General features: G+C 36.3%; 2 protein-coding genes across 11 annotated transcripts; both read right to left on the bottom strand.

Moving 5' to 3' along the window:
- Positions 1-3,455: 3,455 nt before the first annotated feature.
- Positions 3,456-8,969, bottom strand: dcun1d5 (DCN1, defective in cullin neddylation 1, domain containing 5). 9 transcript variants are annotated; one of them, XM_079374537.1, is made up of 12 exons: positions 8,825-8,969; positions 7,636-7,685; positions 7,482-7,524; positions 7,284-7,385; positions 7,125-7,216; positions 6,406-6,476; positions 6,219-6,310; positions 6,032-6,140; positions 5,776-5,880; positions 4,816-4,863; positions 4,515-4,617; positions 3,462-4,434 (listed from the first exon to the last, which is right to left on the bottom strand). In XM_079374537.1, exons 4-12 carry the CDS (start codon positions 7,352-7,354, stop codon positions 4,379-4,381), a joined length of 747 nt encoding a protein of 248 aa, XP_079230663.1. In that variant the 5' UTR covers positions 7,355-7,385; positions 7,482-7,524; positions 7,636-7,685; positions 8,825-8,969; the 3' UTR covers positions 3,462-4,378. The 9 variants fall into 9 exon arrangements, with proteins under 9 accessions (XP_079230668.1, XP_079230671.1, XP_079230669.1 ...); XM_079374541.1 differs by having other exon boundaries at positions 7,125-7,207; XM_079374539.1 differs by having other exon boundaries at positions 7,490-7,524; positions 8,825-8,955.
- Positions 8,970-8,975: 6 nt separating this feature from the next.
- Positions 8,976-16,772, bottom strand: eif2a (eukaryotic translation initiation factor 2A). 2 transcript variants are annotated; one of them, XM_079374535.1, is made up of 14 exons: positions 16,722-16,772; positions 16,132-16,201; positions 15,982-16,053; positions 15,670-15,788; positions 14,758-14,857; positions 14,594-14,676; positions 13,902-13,975; positions 13,680-13,824; positions 13,472-13,588; positions 11,707-12,281; positions 10,755-10,868; positions 10,566-10,679; positions 9,707-9,772; positions 8,976-9,264 (listed from the first exon to the last, which is right to left on the bottom strand). In XM_079374535.1, the coding sequence occupies exons 1-14, from the start codon at positions 16,747-16,749 to the stop codon at positions 9,199-9,201; spliced, it is 1,743 nt and encodes a 580-aa protein (XP_079230661.1). In that variant the 5' UTR covers positions 16,750-16,772; the 3' UTR covers positions 8,976-9,198. The 2 variants fall into 2 exon arrangements, with proteins under 2 accessions (XP_079230661.1, XP_079230662.1); XM_079374536.1 differs by having other exon boundaries at positions 16,619-16,737.
- Positions 16,773-17,045: the final 273 nt, after the last annotated feature.

Here is a 17,045-nt window from a genome sequence, read left to right as displayed (position 1 = left end):
AAAGAACATATGGTGATGTTTAAGTTTCCTGCTGCCACCGTGTGGCAAAGTTAGAGAACAAGCAGGTAGAATCTCGATTAGTATGATAGACACAAACATATATATATATATATAGGCAATATATAGGGACGTCGTGATCTGCCACATCCTTAAAAGTCCAGCAAGCAACTAATGAACTTTGAAAATTATTAAATTAAGTTTATGTTGAGAAAACGCATTTAGATCAATTAACTAGCCTAAAATACACCTTTCTCTTTTCTTTTTCCATATGAAAAAGTAAAGAAAGACAGAAAGAAACAAAAGACAGAAAATTGCAAGACAGAAGATACAAGATCTAAATCAGTGGTTCTCGGCTGGTTCTGCTTCAGGACCCACATCTTACATCTTAAAGCACAGTTTTAAAACTGTTTACTGAACTTAAGTAACAATACAGCATTCAGATGCATTAAAATGGCTCAAATACTGGCCCAAACTATTAATAACAATATAATTATGGATACATTTGTTCCAAAATAACATAAAGAATGTTTAGATGCACAGCCTTTGACTTTAACAACAAAAGGGAAAACCTATGTACCCTTTTCAAAAGTCTGCTTTTATTATTTTTTCAGTATATAGCATTGTTTTCCATGGCAATGCACCACTGACAGAAAATTATAATCAATACGACCAAAAATGACTTTTCTGCTGCTGTATTGCATTGAATGGATACAAACAAAGGTTTGATTTTTTTTAAATAACAGAATGCTGGATTGTCAATTTCCCATTTGTTCTTCTGCACACATTTAGCACAGATGCAAATAATGTTACTAATTACCCACATTCTTCAACCATAAACCGCCACTAACTGTTATGATATAAACTCAAACATTTGGAAACCATCCACTAGCATTTCATTGACATGATAGCCTATTATTGACGAGAAAAATGTTAATCTTTAAACACGGAGCACGAGATGAAATATAAGAGCTGTCATGTGAGGACCGTACTTTACTCCTCTCACAGAGAAAACCACAGACTTCACATTCTGTGAGTATTTGACCGGCTGATCTATACTTTATGCCATATATATAGCCTACATGCATTTCATTTTTCAAATAAAAACATATTTGCTGTTTTGACATACTGTGAACTTCAGATTTTGTCTGTGTTTTGTGAAGTCAAACCAGTGGGGCAGCTGTATATATAAAACTTTGGTCAAAGAGCAGTTTTATATTTATGCAGTTATTAATGATGCAATAATATTGGTTATAGCGGTCAAGTTTCCTAAAAACACACTGAACATCTCATTTTCTTCTAGCATGGAGTTCAGTATCATTTCTCTGTTGGCTTTGATTCTTCTCTGGGATTCTCTGTGTGTCAAATCTAAAACTGCAGCACACAGTAACTCTCAAATAAAACGTCTCCAGGTCAGACCTGAAAACTCAGTTCACGTTCATCCAGGACAAAAGCTGATGCTTCGGTGCGGAGGTGAAGGAGATGAAGGTGAGCAGCACACAAACACAGGAGTTTCCTTCTACAGCATGCTGGAAGTATATCATCTTATTCCATTTTATTAATTATTAAATGCAAAATTAGTACATTTTACATTTTTTACACACATTGTAGTGTCGACTGTATTCGCAAACTCCAAACTGGCAGTAAAAATATTTAAATTATATGGAAATTTTTTATTTAAAAGTACATTACAAAAAGTACATCGAGTGACAGCTTAATTTAGGCAAAAGTTTCACTAAAATGAAAACATTTGTAATTTTTGCTTTGTTTTCTTGTACCTATTTATACAAAATGATGAAATCAGACTTGTGGAGAATTGTGAAAAATAAGGTAAAAGAAAGTAAAACAGTGCATTTAGTTTGTTTTTATAATCATATAATCGGTTATAGATTTTTTATTATTATTCTGTTTTATTATTTCTATATTTTCCACTTTAATTTCAGTTGATGTTTTAGTAATTTTGTTGTTTTTAATCGTTTTTGTTTATTTGTCTATATGGTTTTATATAGTTGAGTATTTTAGTACATGAAGTTGAAAATGAGAAATGTTGCCTTGGCATCTAGCTTTTTTATATTTTATTTGATTCCAGTGAATGTTTACGTTATTTCAAGTCACAAACTTAAAAAAAAAAATTATGAAGTTTTAACTGTGGATCAATATTTTCTAAACGTTAAGTGCTTCCTTTCACTGACCATTTGTTGAAAATAACCCAAATTTAGCTCCGTTATCAGTGTTTTAAGCTATTGAGTCATGATTGTTGTATTCTTCTCTCTGCAGTGCTGGAGCAGTTTTGGCAGACACCTTTTGGTCTGTTTGACGGCTGTAAGCACCAAAACAAAGACCCAGTGGACACATGTAATGGCACTTTGAGGATTTCAAGAGCCACATCCAGCCATGATGGACTCTATTACTGTGTCCGTCTGGACGAGATGAGCAAAACAATCGTGCCTTATAGAGTTAACATAGATGCCGTCGAGAAACAGCAGAGGAAGACCAGGGAGGCAGGGGTTTACTCCGACACGGTGTCAGAAAGCCATTTTGCGGTGGCTGTGGCATCATCAGTAATCGTGAGCTTTTTAGTGGCCTTCACACTCGGTGCATTCAGTAGATCCTACATGATGAAGTGCCTACAAACGATAAGGGCCCGCATGCCTCATAGAAAAGACAATCACACTCACATTAATGGACAGAACTCACAAGCCACCAGAGCCCAAACTGACACAGTGTTCTTCCATAAAAACCAAACCACTGGAGAAGACACAGTGCACATTGGTTCGGATGATCGGGAACACATGGATGTTGATAATGCGGACGCTATAGGAAATGAAAATGGTACAAACGAGTCAAATGAGCCTCAGAGTTGTGAAGGAGAGGAACAAACCCCAGAGTTGGGACCAGCGGTTAGTCCGCATCCAAAGAAGACGATCCGTGTCATTAAAGTCTACAACTATGATGAAGAAGGGAATCCATACAGCCACATCAAAGACTCAAGGATGGAGGGTGAAGGCCAGGTCAGGCCCAAACTGAGGACGAGGTCACTGACGCGACTCAATGCCATCATGAAACAGGCTGAAGCGCTTGGCATCAACCCAGACAGAGAGTCGACTGACGGCCAGACGACTCAAGCGGACGCTCCTTCCCATGAAGACAGTGTTTCAGCTACAGTAGGAGACACTGGAGACTCTCAAACAGGCCGAGAGACTCTTTAACGACAGTGGAAGCCATCTCTGAAAACACCTTTGATCAATTTGTGGTTAGACCAGGCTGATTTCTCATTCATTGGCATTTTTTCTTTTCTTTTCGAGTCTAAATCTACCACCAACCTTATTTAAATTAAGCTATTTTATCCATTTTTTTTTTTTTTTTGTATGTTAAATGAGTTTCATGTGTTCAACGTCACCTGTTCTTGCAAAAGTAGTAACTGTGATAAACATATTTAGAATATATACAACAAAATTTGGGGTCAGTAAGATTTATTTTGAAAGACATTAATACTTTGGCAAGGATGCATTAAATAGATCAAAAGTGACAGGAAAGACATTTATAATGTTACAGATGATTTCGATTTCAAATAAATGCAGTTTTTTTGGACTTTCTGTTCATCTGTGTATCCTGAAAAATAAAATGCATCAGATTTTCCAGAAAAATATTGGGCAGCACAACTGTTTTCAACATTGATAATAATCAGAAATCAGCATATTAGAATGATTTCTGAAGGATCACGTGACACTAAAGACTGGCATAATAATGGTGAAAAATCAGATATGAATGCAGCAATTAATTAAATTTTAACAGATAGAAAACAGATATTTTAAATGGTAATTTTTCTAATTTTTTTACTGTATGTTTGATCAAATAAATGCAGCCTTGGAGAGCAGAAGAGACTTCTTTCAAAAACATGAATAATCTTACTGGTTCCAAACCTTTGTGTTTTTATGTGTATGCAAAGTTTTTATTCATGCTTCATTTAGATTTTAGTTGGAAAATGCTTTATTGCTCCAACAGTGCTGTCTGCCAAGTCACTAAGATTCAGAAGAAAAAATAATTTACAACTGCTTTATTTCCTTTTCAAAACACTATAAACAAAGTAAAACTTTGAGAGAAAAAGAAAAGCAAAGGAAATTACAAACAGACCGTTTTCCTCTAAGAAAATTCATACAACACTGGCAATAGAACTGCTGCAACAAATTCAGTACATAAGAAAAATATTTCCCCTTTTGCCTTTGATTCCTGTGCTGGTTCCTTTTAAAGTAACACTGTAAGAGTCTCTGGGTAGTGATGTGGGACATGCTGAAGCAGTCCTCGAGAGGTATGCCATCGTCTGGGGCACACCGAAAAACAAGAAAAACTCTGATGTGCTTCAATTCAGCATCTGCTTGCGCTATAATGCAACTCTGGCTTTATTCCACTCCACAAACTCATCCAGCATCACTGGCCCTGAAATCACAGACAGATCAGCAGCTGTTTAACTCAGAAGCATCTTATGAGAGAAGATGAGCAGAATGCATGACACTTACAGGCTCCGTCTTCATCATAGTTGCTCAGGTCTGTGTTAACGGTCCGGCTGAACTCTAGGACGTTGTACCACTGGTCTTTATTCATGACCTTATACTTTGATTGCTGAGGAGAGATGTTTCCATTAGTCACAGTACTTCAATGAATTCAGTGTTTTAAAATGCACAAAAAAAGTTCAGTTTGGCTTTAAATTGACTACTTCATGAGAGTTTGACTGTGAGCGTTTCGCTTGCATTTACGACTAAAAATGATCTTAGGAGTATGTGTGCAATAAAAAGCAGCATTGATATCAATCATACTGACCTTCATTAATAACAGGCAGCTTAGTAAAAAGATGCCTTCATGTTGTTTCTACAATAATTTGGAGATTCAATGTGAAATTATGACAATATAAACATATTAATATGCAATTAATCATGATTAATTACAGAAAAATGTGCAATTAATTAGTTCATTTTTTTAAATGATTTGACAGCACTAGTTAAAAGTCTGAAATGCAGGGGTTTTGTTTCAACTTTAAGGTCATACAAATATCTCAAATGCTATAACAAACATATTAATTATTTTAATAGGTTGTAAATTTTGGGTCCATTAAACAGTAATCACAGCTTAATGTGATAATTAAACCGCGATGATTTAATGAAATAAATATGACTGTTGCATGCTTAGAAGTAAAAATGTGGCGTATATATATATATAATACAGTGTTCATACTCTAATATGTTTTAGATGGCTGTAAGAGTGTGTATTTATCTCCCTCATCTGTTTGAAGAGTGAGCAGCCGGCCCGGAAGTAGTAAAGACCTTTCAAAATAAGAGTCTCAGTATATTTCAGGCTTGTTTAATTAAAAGTCCCGTGTTATGCAGTATAACACTTTTTACTGGTTATTATTGGTATTTTAGTTACACAAACGTATCTGGCATTTAATTCAACATTCAAAATTATTATAATTAACTAAATGCAGTTTAAAGCAGAAATATTTAAAAACCTAGTGTGCTTTTTGTATTAAAATAAATACAAGTAGTATTGCAAAAGTTTTTTCGTTTGTAAATATCTCCTTGTAAAAACTAATTATTTGATACATTTCACTTTGCCCCTAAAGGTTATTATGAGCACAGGATTGGACATCAGGAGCACATGTCCTCTCTTTGGACGGAAAAATTAGAGAAAATCTCAAGCCCTGCTTTTATTGTTTGTTTTTTCTCTTAATTTGGAGCTTGACAGCAGATTTGACGGTCTGATTTGAAGAAAAAGATGACAAACCTCCAGAAATTGGTTGAAAACGGGGAACAGAGGCCACGTCCTTCCAAGGAGAAGCGCCAGCATGGTTTTTGCAGTGTCCATATCAAGACTGCGCTGATCTTTATCCTACATATAAACCAGATGAATATGATGAAAAAACATCCATAAGCATTAACTGTAAATTATACACAGATAAAAAAAACAAGCAATTTTTATCCTAAAATGCTTAAGTTATCTTAAAATGGAGAAAATAAGTGCATTTTTGTCATCCTCTCACCCTGGCGAAGTCGAAGGCGTATCTGTAAATGTTCTTGAATATAACCGGGTCATTCAGCTGAGAGCGCATATAATCCAGTTTGCCCTGTAATCTCTCTGTGCAGTCGCAACTGTACACACACCAGAGACGTTAAACACCAATATAATACAATGATTTCTAATGATGTTCGATGCATGAAACATCTTACTGTAGTGACGTCATTCCTTTCAGCCACTCTTCTTTTGTGAAAAATCCCATTTGTGTTGCTTCAAGTTTCCAGGCTAAAACTAACATTACAATCTGAAGGGTCACAGAAACAATGCACATTATTTCAAGGGATTTCTAAAATCGAACTTTAGGATTTTCTATGAAACATTAAAATGAATTTTGCTAACATTTTCTGGCTCCACTCCGATGTCCTCACAGAACTTCTCCATGCTCTCTGGTCCGACAATGTCATCTGAACCTACACACATTTAAAACCACAACAATAATCATATCGGCTCAACAAGGAATATTTCACCCAAAAAGGAAAATGTGCTCAAATGTGCTCACCCCCTCAGGCCATGCAAGATCAGGATGAGAGTGTTTCTTCATCAGGTTTGTAGAAATGTGTCTCTGCATCAGTGTCTCAGCAATGGATGCTCTGCAGTGAATGGGTGCCGTCAGAATGAGAGTCTGATAAAAACATCACAATAATCCACACCACTCCAGTCCATCAGTTAACATCTGGAGAAGACAAAAGCTGAAACACACGTGTATATACTGAGACTCTTATACATGTGTTTCAGCTTTTGTCTTCTCCAGATGTTAACTGATGGACTGGAGTGGTGTGGATTATTGTGATGTTTTTATCAGACTCTCATTCTGACGGCACCCATTCACTGCAGAGCATCCATTGCTGAGACACTGATGCAGAGACACATTTCTACAAACCTGATGATGAAAAACTCATTGGATGCTCTGACGGTGAGCACATTTTCAGCAAATGTTTATTTTTGGGTGAACTATTCCTTTAGTTTCACTTTGAAAATGGCACTTTACCAAAGTAAAAAAATAATGTAGACTTTTATTAAAGGCTGCATGGGAGTAAGGAAAGTATTGGTTTATGTACCTGCATACTCATAAAACCAGGCGAGACATTTCTTGCTAGAGAACTGGTCATCTGGGTTTACCAGCCGTCCTGGAGCTTGTGTCCTACAGTAACTGGATATTAAATACAGAGGTGATGAAAGAGTGAAAGATGCAGAGAGAAACTCACAAATATTTTTACCTGGTGATTTTGCACTTTCTGATGCTGGGGTCCTCGGAGCCGGATGACTTTCTTTTCTTTTTCACAGGCATAATGAGGTTCGGGTGAGTTGGTTTGGTCTTACTAAACGAAGCACAGAACAAATTGAAGCTGATAGCTGCTTTCCTTCCCATGCAATTCAATATTTCAGGTTCAGTGAAGAGCAGAAAGCAGCTCTACCTGTGTACCTGTGGGAACCGCGTCCATTCAAGTGTAGCAGACTCTAAAAACAGGAAGAAAAACTAAATGCATACTTGATGCATGACTTGCACGATACAAACAGAATTAAATCTTGAGTCATGCTCAAATTCAAATGTGTGCTTTCAAGACTTACAAGTTACAAGACAACAATGTCTCGGATGCCTCTTCTTTTCTTAATGCTTCCTGCTTTACAAAAGGGATACACACACACACACACACACACACATATGTGACCCTGGAGCACAAAAGCAGTCTTAAGTCGCTGGGGTATATTTGTAGCAATAATCAACAATAAATTGCATGGGTCAAAATTATACATTTTTGTTTTATACTAAAAATCATCAGGAAATTAAGTAAAGATCATGTTCCATTTAGATATTTAGTAAATTTCCTACCATAAATATATCAAAACTTCATTTTTGATTAGTAATATGCATTGCTAAGAGCTTCATTTGAACAACTTTAAAGGAGATTTTCTCAATATTTAGATTTTTTTGCTCCCTCAGATTCCACATTTTCAAATAGTTGTATCTCAGACAAATATTGTCCGATCATAACAAACCATACATCAATGGAAATATTATTTATTCAGCTTTCAGATGATGTATACATCTCAATTTCGGAAAATTGACCCTTATGACTGGTTTTGTGGTTCAGGGTCACATGTATATATATATATATATATAACATTACATGCATGATATATTTGTCGTTAAACTCCCATCAAAAACAGCTGTTAATATGTATAATGTCAGAATTTTAATTTCTAACGCAAATCTTGATGTTGAAGTGTAAAACAGAATAAATAAATAAAAATAAATGACTACAGTAGCACAGGAGCTTAAAATTCGTGCTAAAAGGGTTGTATTTTTATTTCTTATTTTGAAAACAAACTAGAACGATTGCTTATTAAAATGATATCATTAACGCAATTAGATTCAGGGATGTTCAAGAATCGAGACTATGCTAAATCCCCTCTTTGATTCATACAAGTAATGTTCAAAGTTACAGTTTAATGTTAAAACAATCAACTTAAGGACTATCAGTAAAATCAATCAAATAATAAACGGATGCATCGCTTTATAGCTCCTCAGATGACTGAACTGCTTAATGCCAAAAGCCTGGAATTCATCTAAACGTGTCAAATAAATACCAATACATTTATGTTTAGGGAAAAATGACAAGAACGCCAAAAACAATTAGTAGTTTGAATAAAAATGAACACAAACACACGCGTGATATCTGAACATATCCGACCAGCACCTCATATAAACACTCTACAGCTGCCAAACTCAGGGTAATAAAGTGTATTCTCATCAAACCTGAAATATCTACTGCTTTCGGTTCGTCCTTGAGTTCATCTGTCAACAATTTGAGCTGCGTTTGTGCTAAAAATCTGCGTCTGCTCTGCTTTCAGACTGGAGAAACGAGCACTTCCGGCTCCCCGACAGACATAATAAAAGTCACGCGGTTTGAATTTCAACATTTTTATTTCGCACTTCATAGATGTTCTCTTGTGCTGTACGTCACATTGCATAGCAATATTGCTTTTGAGAATTTAGTACTTATTATATTAGCCATGCTCAAAGAAGCAAAACAGGCTCTTATTTATTGATCATGAGTAGTTGTCATCTCAATACATATTCACCACAAGGATTGAAAACTGATGATCAATGTGAAAACTGATACAGTGAGTTTACAATCCTAATTCAAGGTCTTCGAGCTCTTTCAACAGCTGGGCCTCTTTCTGCATCTTCTCAAGCTGGAAAAAAGGGGAAACAATTATATTATTTATATAATAATAACTTCAAGATTTTTATTTGTCACATACACAATTATACAGAGTATAACCAGCAGTGAAATGTAAGTCAGGTCCGCTCCAAGGACAGTGCAATTATATAGTGTACAAATATAAAAATATACATTTATATTTATATAAATATAAATGTGCAGGTCAGTATGTTGTTGACTTAAATAGTAATAAAGAGGAATGTGCAAAAAAGTTGTACAGGGTATTCAAATAGCAGCAATGTGAGGTAGAACATGTAGGTTGTAATGTAGGAAAATGTAGGTTTACATGGAGTCAAGTGATGTTATGACACAGAGTTAGAGTTTAGGAGCCTGATGGCCTGGGGGAAGAAGCTCCTCCTAAGTCTCTCAGTTTTTGCCCCTTATAATCATGCTGATGAGCTTTGCTATATTACCTGATTTTTTTGCATGACTTTGCCGGCTGCCTGCTGCTCCTTGAGTTCATCAATCGCTTTGAGTTTCTGCCAGATAAACATGAAAATCCCTTAAAAAATGCCACACGCATCATATTTGGCATACGTATACAAGATTTTTAACTGGCATAAATGAGAACTTTACAAGGTTATGTAATTCAAAAAATAATATTGACAATTTACTCAAAATAAAGGTATGCTGCCATACCAGTAGCTGAGGCTGTTCTCATGGAACAAGACAAAAGCATCATAAAAGTAGGTCCATTTTACTCTAAATGGTCTATTCCAAGTTAAATCACTTTTATTTTACCTTCAAAACGTTTTTCTCACTGTAATATTTTTTTAAAACTGGTGCAAATGGGAACTTTACAGGGTTATTCAATAAAAAAAAAACACAAAAAACATTTACTTTTAAAGGTATTTACTCATAATAAAGGTACGGTGCTTCTCACGGCAAGAGCTACGTAAAATAAAAATAAAATAAAGAAATTAGAAAATTAGATTTTATTAAAAAAAATAAATTAAATTAAAAGTAGGCCCATTTTACTTTGTGGTCTAATCCAAGTCTGTTTGTTTCTTTACCTTCAAGATGTTTTTCTCACTGTAATTCAAATCAATTACATTTTGACTGAGAATTTCTTTTTTAACTGGTATAAAAGGGTATATAAATGGGTAGCTAAGGCAATTCTCACGGCAAGAGCTACGTAAAATAAAGTAAAATAAAATCAAATCAAATGTAAAAGTATCAAAAGTAGGTCCATTTTACTCTGTGGTCTATTCCATGAGTTTTTCTCACGGTACCCATGTAAACATGATTGTAAACATATCCCAACCATTTCACCTTTTTCAAATTCTTGATCTTTTTGTCAGTTTCAGGGTCTCCACAGCTAGAAGTCACATGACTGGCAGGGGCGGAGTCTGCTGCTGGAGGCGGAGCTTCATCCGGCTTGTTGTCCTGAATCATCAGAATGCATCACTTATACTTCTTTACGGTTTATTGAAGAAATGCAAATACCGAGCTCTGGTGTACCTGTTTAGCTGCTTTCTTCGCTTCTCGCTTTTTCTGGTTTTTCAAAGCAGCTTTCGAAATTTGCTTCTCTCCTGCAGTACCAGGCTTCATGTTCTGCGCCGGCTCTTCTTCATGCTTGGATAGACACATTATTGTTACAGGACATTCATAATCTGGAGGAAGAGAGTATCTGGGCCTGTATTCACAAAACATTTGAGTCCACTAAGAGTTCTCCTAAATGGCAGTAAAAGTTTTTAACTAAGAGTTTTCTCCTAAAACTTATTCACAGAGACAAACTTGTACTAAGGAATAGAGAGACGAGTAAATAAGGGGGCGGGGCTGACCTCGTTGCTATGGATGATGTCAGCATGCTTATTAACTACACACAGTGTGATTGGCTGATAGTCTCTGTCAGAGATTAATTCATAGAAATATTGTAGAGCGTGATATTATGTTGCCATAATCAAATAAAAGTTTAAAAATAAAAATGATAATTGTCACATCCTCTTATACTGTATGTGTGCTTCTCGTAATCAATTAGCGGATATGCATATAAACAGCCTTTTAATTAATAATCCTGGCTGATAGTAAGACATGCAAACGTAAAAGAAAACCAAACTGGATGCAAAAACAGCAGTTACTTCTTGCCCAACTAGTTAATGAAAACAAGGATGTAATCAAAACCATTTTTAATGGTTAAAAGTTGATGGTTTTTAATTGTAGCCTATTTGTAGTGGAAACCATTAGTATTTCTGTGATGGTTTGTGTTTTGGTTTTAGTAACTTAGGAGTCCTCTTCACGTCTCCTACATTTCACAGATTTAGGAGCTAGTTTTAACGCTTTGTGAAATACTCTACGGGCAAAAATTTAGGAGTCCATTATTTTCAAGATTTTCTCCTAAATCGGCAAGTTATGAGCTACTTCTATCCTTAAGATGCTTTGTGAATACGGGCCCAGGATTGCAGAAACTCACTAGTTTGGAGCTGGCGGTCTGGGGTTTGTTGCGGAGAGCGGGTGGACGATATGCCTGCGCCGGTTTGGCTTCGGTGCTGCCAAGTTCACTCGGAGACGCCTGGTATTTCACAGGCTTCTCTGGGAAGGCTCCAGTCGGGAAGGGTTGCCACAAAACTTCCCACAGCTCTTTATTTGATGGCGTTTCATGCTTGTACAGCACAGTCCCGGTGTAGTGCCAGATCTTGAATCCGTTGCTGACCCTGAGCCTGGGGGAGCAGGTCGCCGTCGCTATGTGCTCTCCGTCAGGACACCAGAAGAAATGTGTGGTGTCTTCAGCCTGGGGTTTAGACACCTGCTTGTATTTCTTCACGTCCCAAACTTCCATCTGCCCTCTCAGGTTCCCGAACCCTGCCAGGACGAGGATGTGGCCCTGGGGGCTGTAGAAAGCCGCGTTTCGGGGACCCGTGCCGAAATCGAACACGGACTCACACTTGAGATTAAAGATAGTCGCCTTGGCGGGCATGAAACCATAAACCACACAAAACTCTGAAGAGTTGGGGTTCCAGGATACATCATATATGGGGCCGTTCTTTGCTGTGCAGGATGAAAAAATATAGATGCAGTCATTAACAGAATGATTTTATTATTAAAACCAGCATAATGAAATAATATATTATTTCTATTACATTAATGAGAAAAGATGATGCAAAAACATCTTAATGGAGCTACAAAAAAGGTTTGATTTCCTTCAAAACAGACACTGCCGTTCAAACGTTTGGGGTTCGTAAGATATTTTCATGGAAGACTCTTTTGCTCACCAGGGCACCATGGCAGTTTATATATGGTGAAAAATACAGTAAAATTGTGAAATATTATTATAATTTAAAGTAACTGTTTTCTATGTGAATATGTGTTAAACTGTAATTTATTTCTGTGATCTGCAGCTGTATTTTCAGCATCATTACTCCAGTCTTCAGTGTCACATGATCTTCAGAAATCATTCTAATATACTGATTTACTGCTCAACAAACATTTCTGATTATTATCAATGTTGGAAACATTTATGCTTCACAACATTTTGTGTGGAAACAGTAATTAATTTTTTTCAGGATTGATAAATAGAAAGTTACAAATAACAGCAAAAAAATTAATAAATAAATGCAATAAAGCAAATCTAAAAATGCCTCTAAAAAATCTTTGTATCTATCTGTGTATATAATATATATATATATATATATATATATATGTGTGTGTGTGTGTGTGTGTGTGTGTGTGTGTGAGTGTGTGTGTGCATGTTTATGTGGTTTATGAGGACACAAATTTGTATAATGACATGGGTATGACAGAGGTATTACAATATGAAGGTGGTTTATGAGGACACTGCCTATGTCCCCGTAATTCAAAAGGCTTAAAAAACATACTAAATGGTGTTTTTTTTGAAAATCTAAAAATGCACAAAGTCTCCTGTGAGGGCTAAGTTTAGGTGTAGGGTTGGTGTAGGGCAATAGCACACACAGTTTGTTCAGTATAAAAACCATTACGCCTATGGAGAGTCCCCATAAACCACAAAAACCAACATGTGTGTATGTGTGTGTGTGTGTGTGTGTGTGTGTTTCCCACAGGATTTTGTGAGACTTGTGGTGGCAGGTGACTATGAACATATGAACTATGTTAACAGACTAATTATGTTCATGTTTTGTAAATGATTTATTGACAATTTTGCTGCGTTACTTATTTATTAATCATTCAATTATAGATGAATCATTCTTTAAAGTGGTACTTACGCAGCTGAACTACAGCGCTTTCTCCATTGGTGGCGATGTAATGTAACGTCTGTTCTCCATAGTAAGAGGCTCCTGTTTTATCAACCTCTGTGCTGGCGGTCACTATAACCGCAGTGGCTTTAGGAAAGACCAGAAAACAATCATACATATATGAAAACCTCATGTGATGCCGACAAACCAGTCATTAGCTAAAACAGTAACCGTCTACCTTTTTTGTTCCACAGCATGGCCACTTTATCAGCTTTGAAAAAGCTTTTGTTTGCCAGAGCAGACGTTGGACCTCCGAAATTGGGATACTGATACAGTCGTACAAAAGATGGTGCTCCTTTGCTTCCAGGAACATAAACCGCAACCTTAGGCAACACGTGAGGGATTAATATACATTTCTATCAGTAAAACAGCACATGAATGCTTGAAAGTGTTCGGATACCTTGCTCGGCTGAGATCCAGGAGACAGAGCGAACTCAGACACCTTCTGAAGGTGAAGCTTGTTGGCAATAGTTTCTACACAGCAAAACATATAATAGATTGCAAACTCAATGGGTGTTTAAAGGACCTGCAATGACATTTACTTAATCTAAAAAACATGTTATTTGACTAATTATTGTATTTTTAAATGACGCTTGCTACATAAAAGTTAGCAAGTTATTTCATCATAATGCAGGATTCATTAAAGGAACAGTTCATCATCAGGTGGAGAAATGTAGCATTGCATCAGTGTCTCAGCAATGGATGCTCTGCAGTGAATGGGTGCCGTCAGAATGAGAGTCCAAACAGCTGATAAAAACATCACAATAATCCACACCACTCCAGTCCATCAGTTAACATCTGGAGAAGACAAAAGCTGAAACAAATCCAGCATTTAGATGTTTTAACTAAAATCATTCTGACGGCACCCATTCACTGCAGAGCATCCATTGCTGAGACACTGATGCAATGCTACATTTCTGCAAATCTTGGATGACCTGAATGTGAGTAAATCTAAAAGAAATAGTGAGCAAAAACACTTTCCTTAATACATTCGTATAAACCATTAAAAAACTTCCACTGTTATTGATTGACTTGTTTCCACCCAGTTTAAATACAATGTACAATGAATTAAACAGAAGAACACTGTATTACCAAAGTTGTTGTTTTCAAAGAAGTGAAGTTCATTATTGACATTTCTAACGGCAATACTTTCATCATCTGCCCAGCTCGGACACCTGAGAAAATACACAGATCATGAATAAATAAACTAATTCTATATTTCATTAACATTGTTATGAACATTAATAGTGACTCACCATCCCATAACCTTCTTCTGATAAAACGCTTTAATGCAGACACCTGTTTGCAAGTCCCACAGCTGCAGGTTTGCCTCTCCCTGAGGGTTATCCTGCGTTTCTGAGAAATAAGTGCATTTGCTAATGAGTTCTGAGGGTTGCTTGTTTAAACATTTTGTTTGTTCTTATAGTTATTGTAAAGCTTGAATGTCATCAAAACATATGACACACTATATGGACAAAAGTATTGGGTCACCCCCTTCTAATGAACAGGTTTGACTACTTTAGTCATTTCCATGAGTACAAATCTTAATGTTAAAGCATATAATGCTATTCTTGGGAATTGTGTGCTTCTAATTCTATAGCAATAGTTTGGACAGAACCCTTTTCTATTCTAACATGACAGTGTCTCTGTGTATAAGACACGGTTCAAAAAGACATGATTGATTGAGTCAGTCTGGAAGAACTTGACTGCTCTGCAGAAACCCAGCTGAACTCCTCTGGTGTGACTTTAAATGCAGACCTTGAGCCAAAAACTCATCAGCAAACACCAATGACTTGTACATACACTATATGGACAAAAGTATTGGCGCCCCTTCTTGCAAAAGTTTTGGAAGTGTCTAAAATGCCTGTACCCATATGTACAAGTCATTGGTGTTTGGTGATGAGTTTTTGAATCAATCATGTCTTTTTGAACCGTGTCTTATACAAAGAGACACTGTCATGTTAGAATAGAAAAGGGTTCTGTCCAAACTATTGCTATAGAATTACAAGCACACAATTCCCTAGAATAACATTATACGCTTTAACATTAAGATTTGTACTCATGGAAATGACTAAAGTAGTCAAACCTGTTCATTAGAAGGGGGGTGCCAATACTTTTGTCCATATATAGTGAATATTAATGTTCTATCATATATTAAAAGCTCTTACTGGTATATTGCTGCCAGGTGGCCAGAACTCTGTTGAGAGGTGAGAATCCCAGCGCATATGTTTTGGGCAAATCAAAGGACTTCACCAAATCTCCAGTGGAAACATTGATCACACTGACCCTATCAAACACACACAGACAGACAGATATTTACTCAAACAAACATGCTTTCTGATTGGCTCCTCTCCTCCAATAAGCACATCCAGATAGATGCACACTGATGGTGGATGAGGAGGAGATACCCCTCTCACAACGTGATGAGCTTTGAGTGTCTTTATAAATGAATTACTAACTATACAATGCTGAAGACGTACTGTGAGCCATTACACCAACCAAACAAGGACCCGTCGCTGCTGAACGCTACGTATCTGCCTTGCCGTTCATCCCTGAAACATATTAAAACAGATGTTGTTAAAAAAAAGACAAGGTTTTAGGGTAAATACTTTGCAAATGCAATAACTCACTTCTGAAAGGCAGGGCTTTCCTGACAGCTGGGAGGTCCATGCAGCAGAAACGTGCCATCTGATCCTCTGACTGATGGAAATGAAACAGAAAAACACAAAGACTGAATGCCGGCTTGCCAAAAGGGTTTATATCTCGTGCAGTGTGAAAACAGATCTGAAGGTTGTACTGTATTGATAGAGTCTGTGAGGGATCTGTAATAGTGTCAGCTATGGGAAATAACAAGGAGTTTGATGAAAACTATATTACAGCATCTAGGGATTTAAAAATAAACTGTTCATACATGCACCTTTTTAAGTCACTTATCAGCTGATCATTAGCTAAGTATTATTGAGAATTTTGAATATTTCACATTTGCATATGATGGCACGCTATAGGATCAATACTCCGATTTCTTCAAATTACAATACAAAATATTTTTTGCCCATGTGACAGGCTTATGAATGAGTTTATGCGGGAATATGACTGCATAACTTTAGAATACATTACTTGTGAGTTATTTCATAGCACGCTCTCCAATCCCACGTTGATTATTTATATTTACGCCACTGAACATACTTGGTGAAATACACATTTTAGAGCATCAACTCACCTGCTAAATGAGGCGTGGGGGGCGCCATTTTGAAACGGAAGTACGACAACGTGCCACGTCACAGCGCGTAGAATGTCAAACTAAAACATAATAATAAAGTATTATATGTAATAATAATACTATAATACTATAATAATAAATAATAATAAAGTTTTATATGTAATATAGGTTCCTTTCGATTTTCTGAAGAGTATTTCTTGAAAATATTGATGTTTGTATCTCAAATTGTATTAAAAATTTATAAACTAAATTTGATTTGGTGCGTGATATTCATTGTCTTCCCCATGTCGTTTGGGAAAAAATAAATAAATAATAAAAACTAAT

The sequence above is a fragment of the Barbus barbus genome, assembly GCF_936440315.1.
Source record: "Barbus barbus genome assembly, chromosome: 23".
Taxonomy (NCBI): Eukaryota; Metazoa; Chordata; class Actinopteri; order Cypriniformes; family Cyprinidae; genus Barbus; species Barbus barbus.
The sequence above is the reverse complement of the archived record's forward strand: the minus strand, read 5'-3'. Positions and strand labels throughout refer to the sequence as shown.

Bases quoted from the DNA above. Each gene is read 5' to 3' on its own strand.
- dcun1d5 (XM_079374537.1), bottom strand. From the start codon at position 7,354: ATGCCTGTGAAAAAGAAAAGAAAGTCATCCGGCTCCGAGGACCCCAGC. The intron at 6,141-6,218 runs GTAAGATGTTTC...GTGTGTGTACAG, and splicing joins AAAGGAATGACGTCACTACA to TTGCGACTGCACAGAGAGAT. The intron at 4,435-4,514 runs GTAAGTGTCATG...CTGTGATTTCAG, and splicing joins CTATGATGAAGACGGAGCCT to GGCCAGTGATGCTGGATGAG.
- eif2a (XM_079374535.1), bottom strand. From the start codon at position 16,749: ATGGCGCCCCCCACGCCTCATTTAGCAG. The intron at 15,789-15,981 runs GTACGTCTTCAG...TGTGTTTGATAG, and splicing joins GGTTGGTGTAATGGCTCACA to GGTCAGTGTGATCAATGTTT. The intron at 12,282-13,471 runs GTAAGTACCACT...CATCCTGCACAG, and splicing joins AAGCGCTGTAGTTCAGCTGC to CAAAGAACGGCCCCATATAT.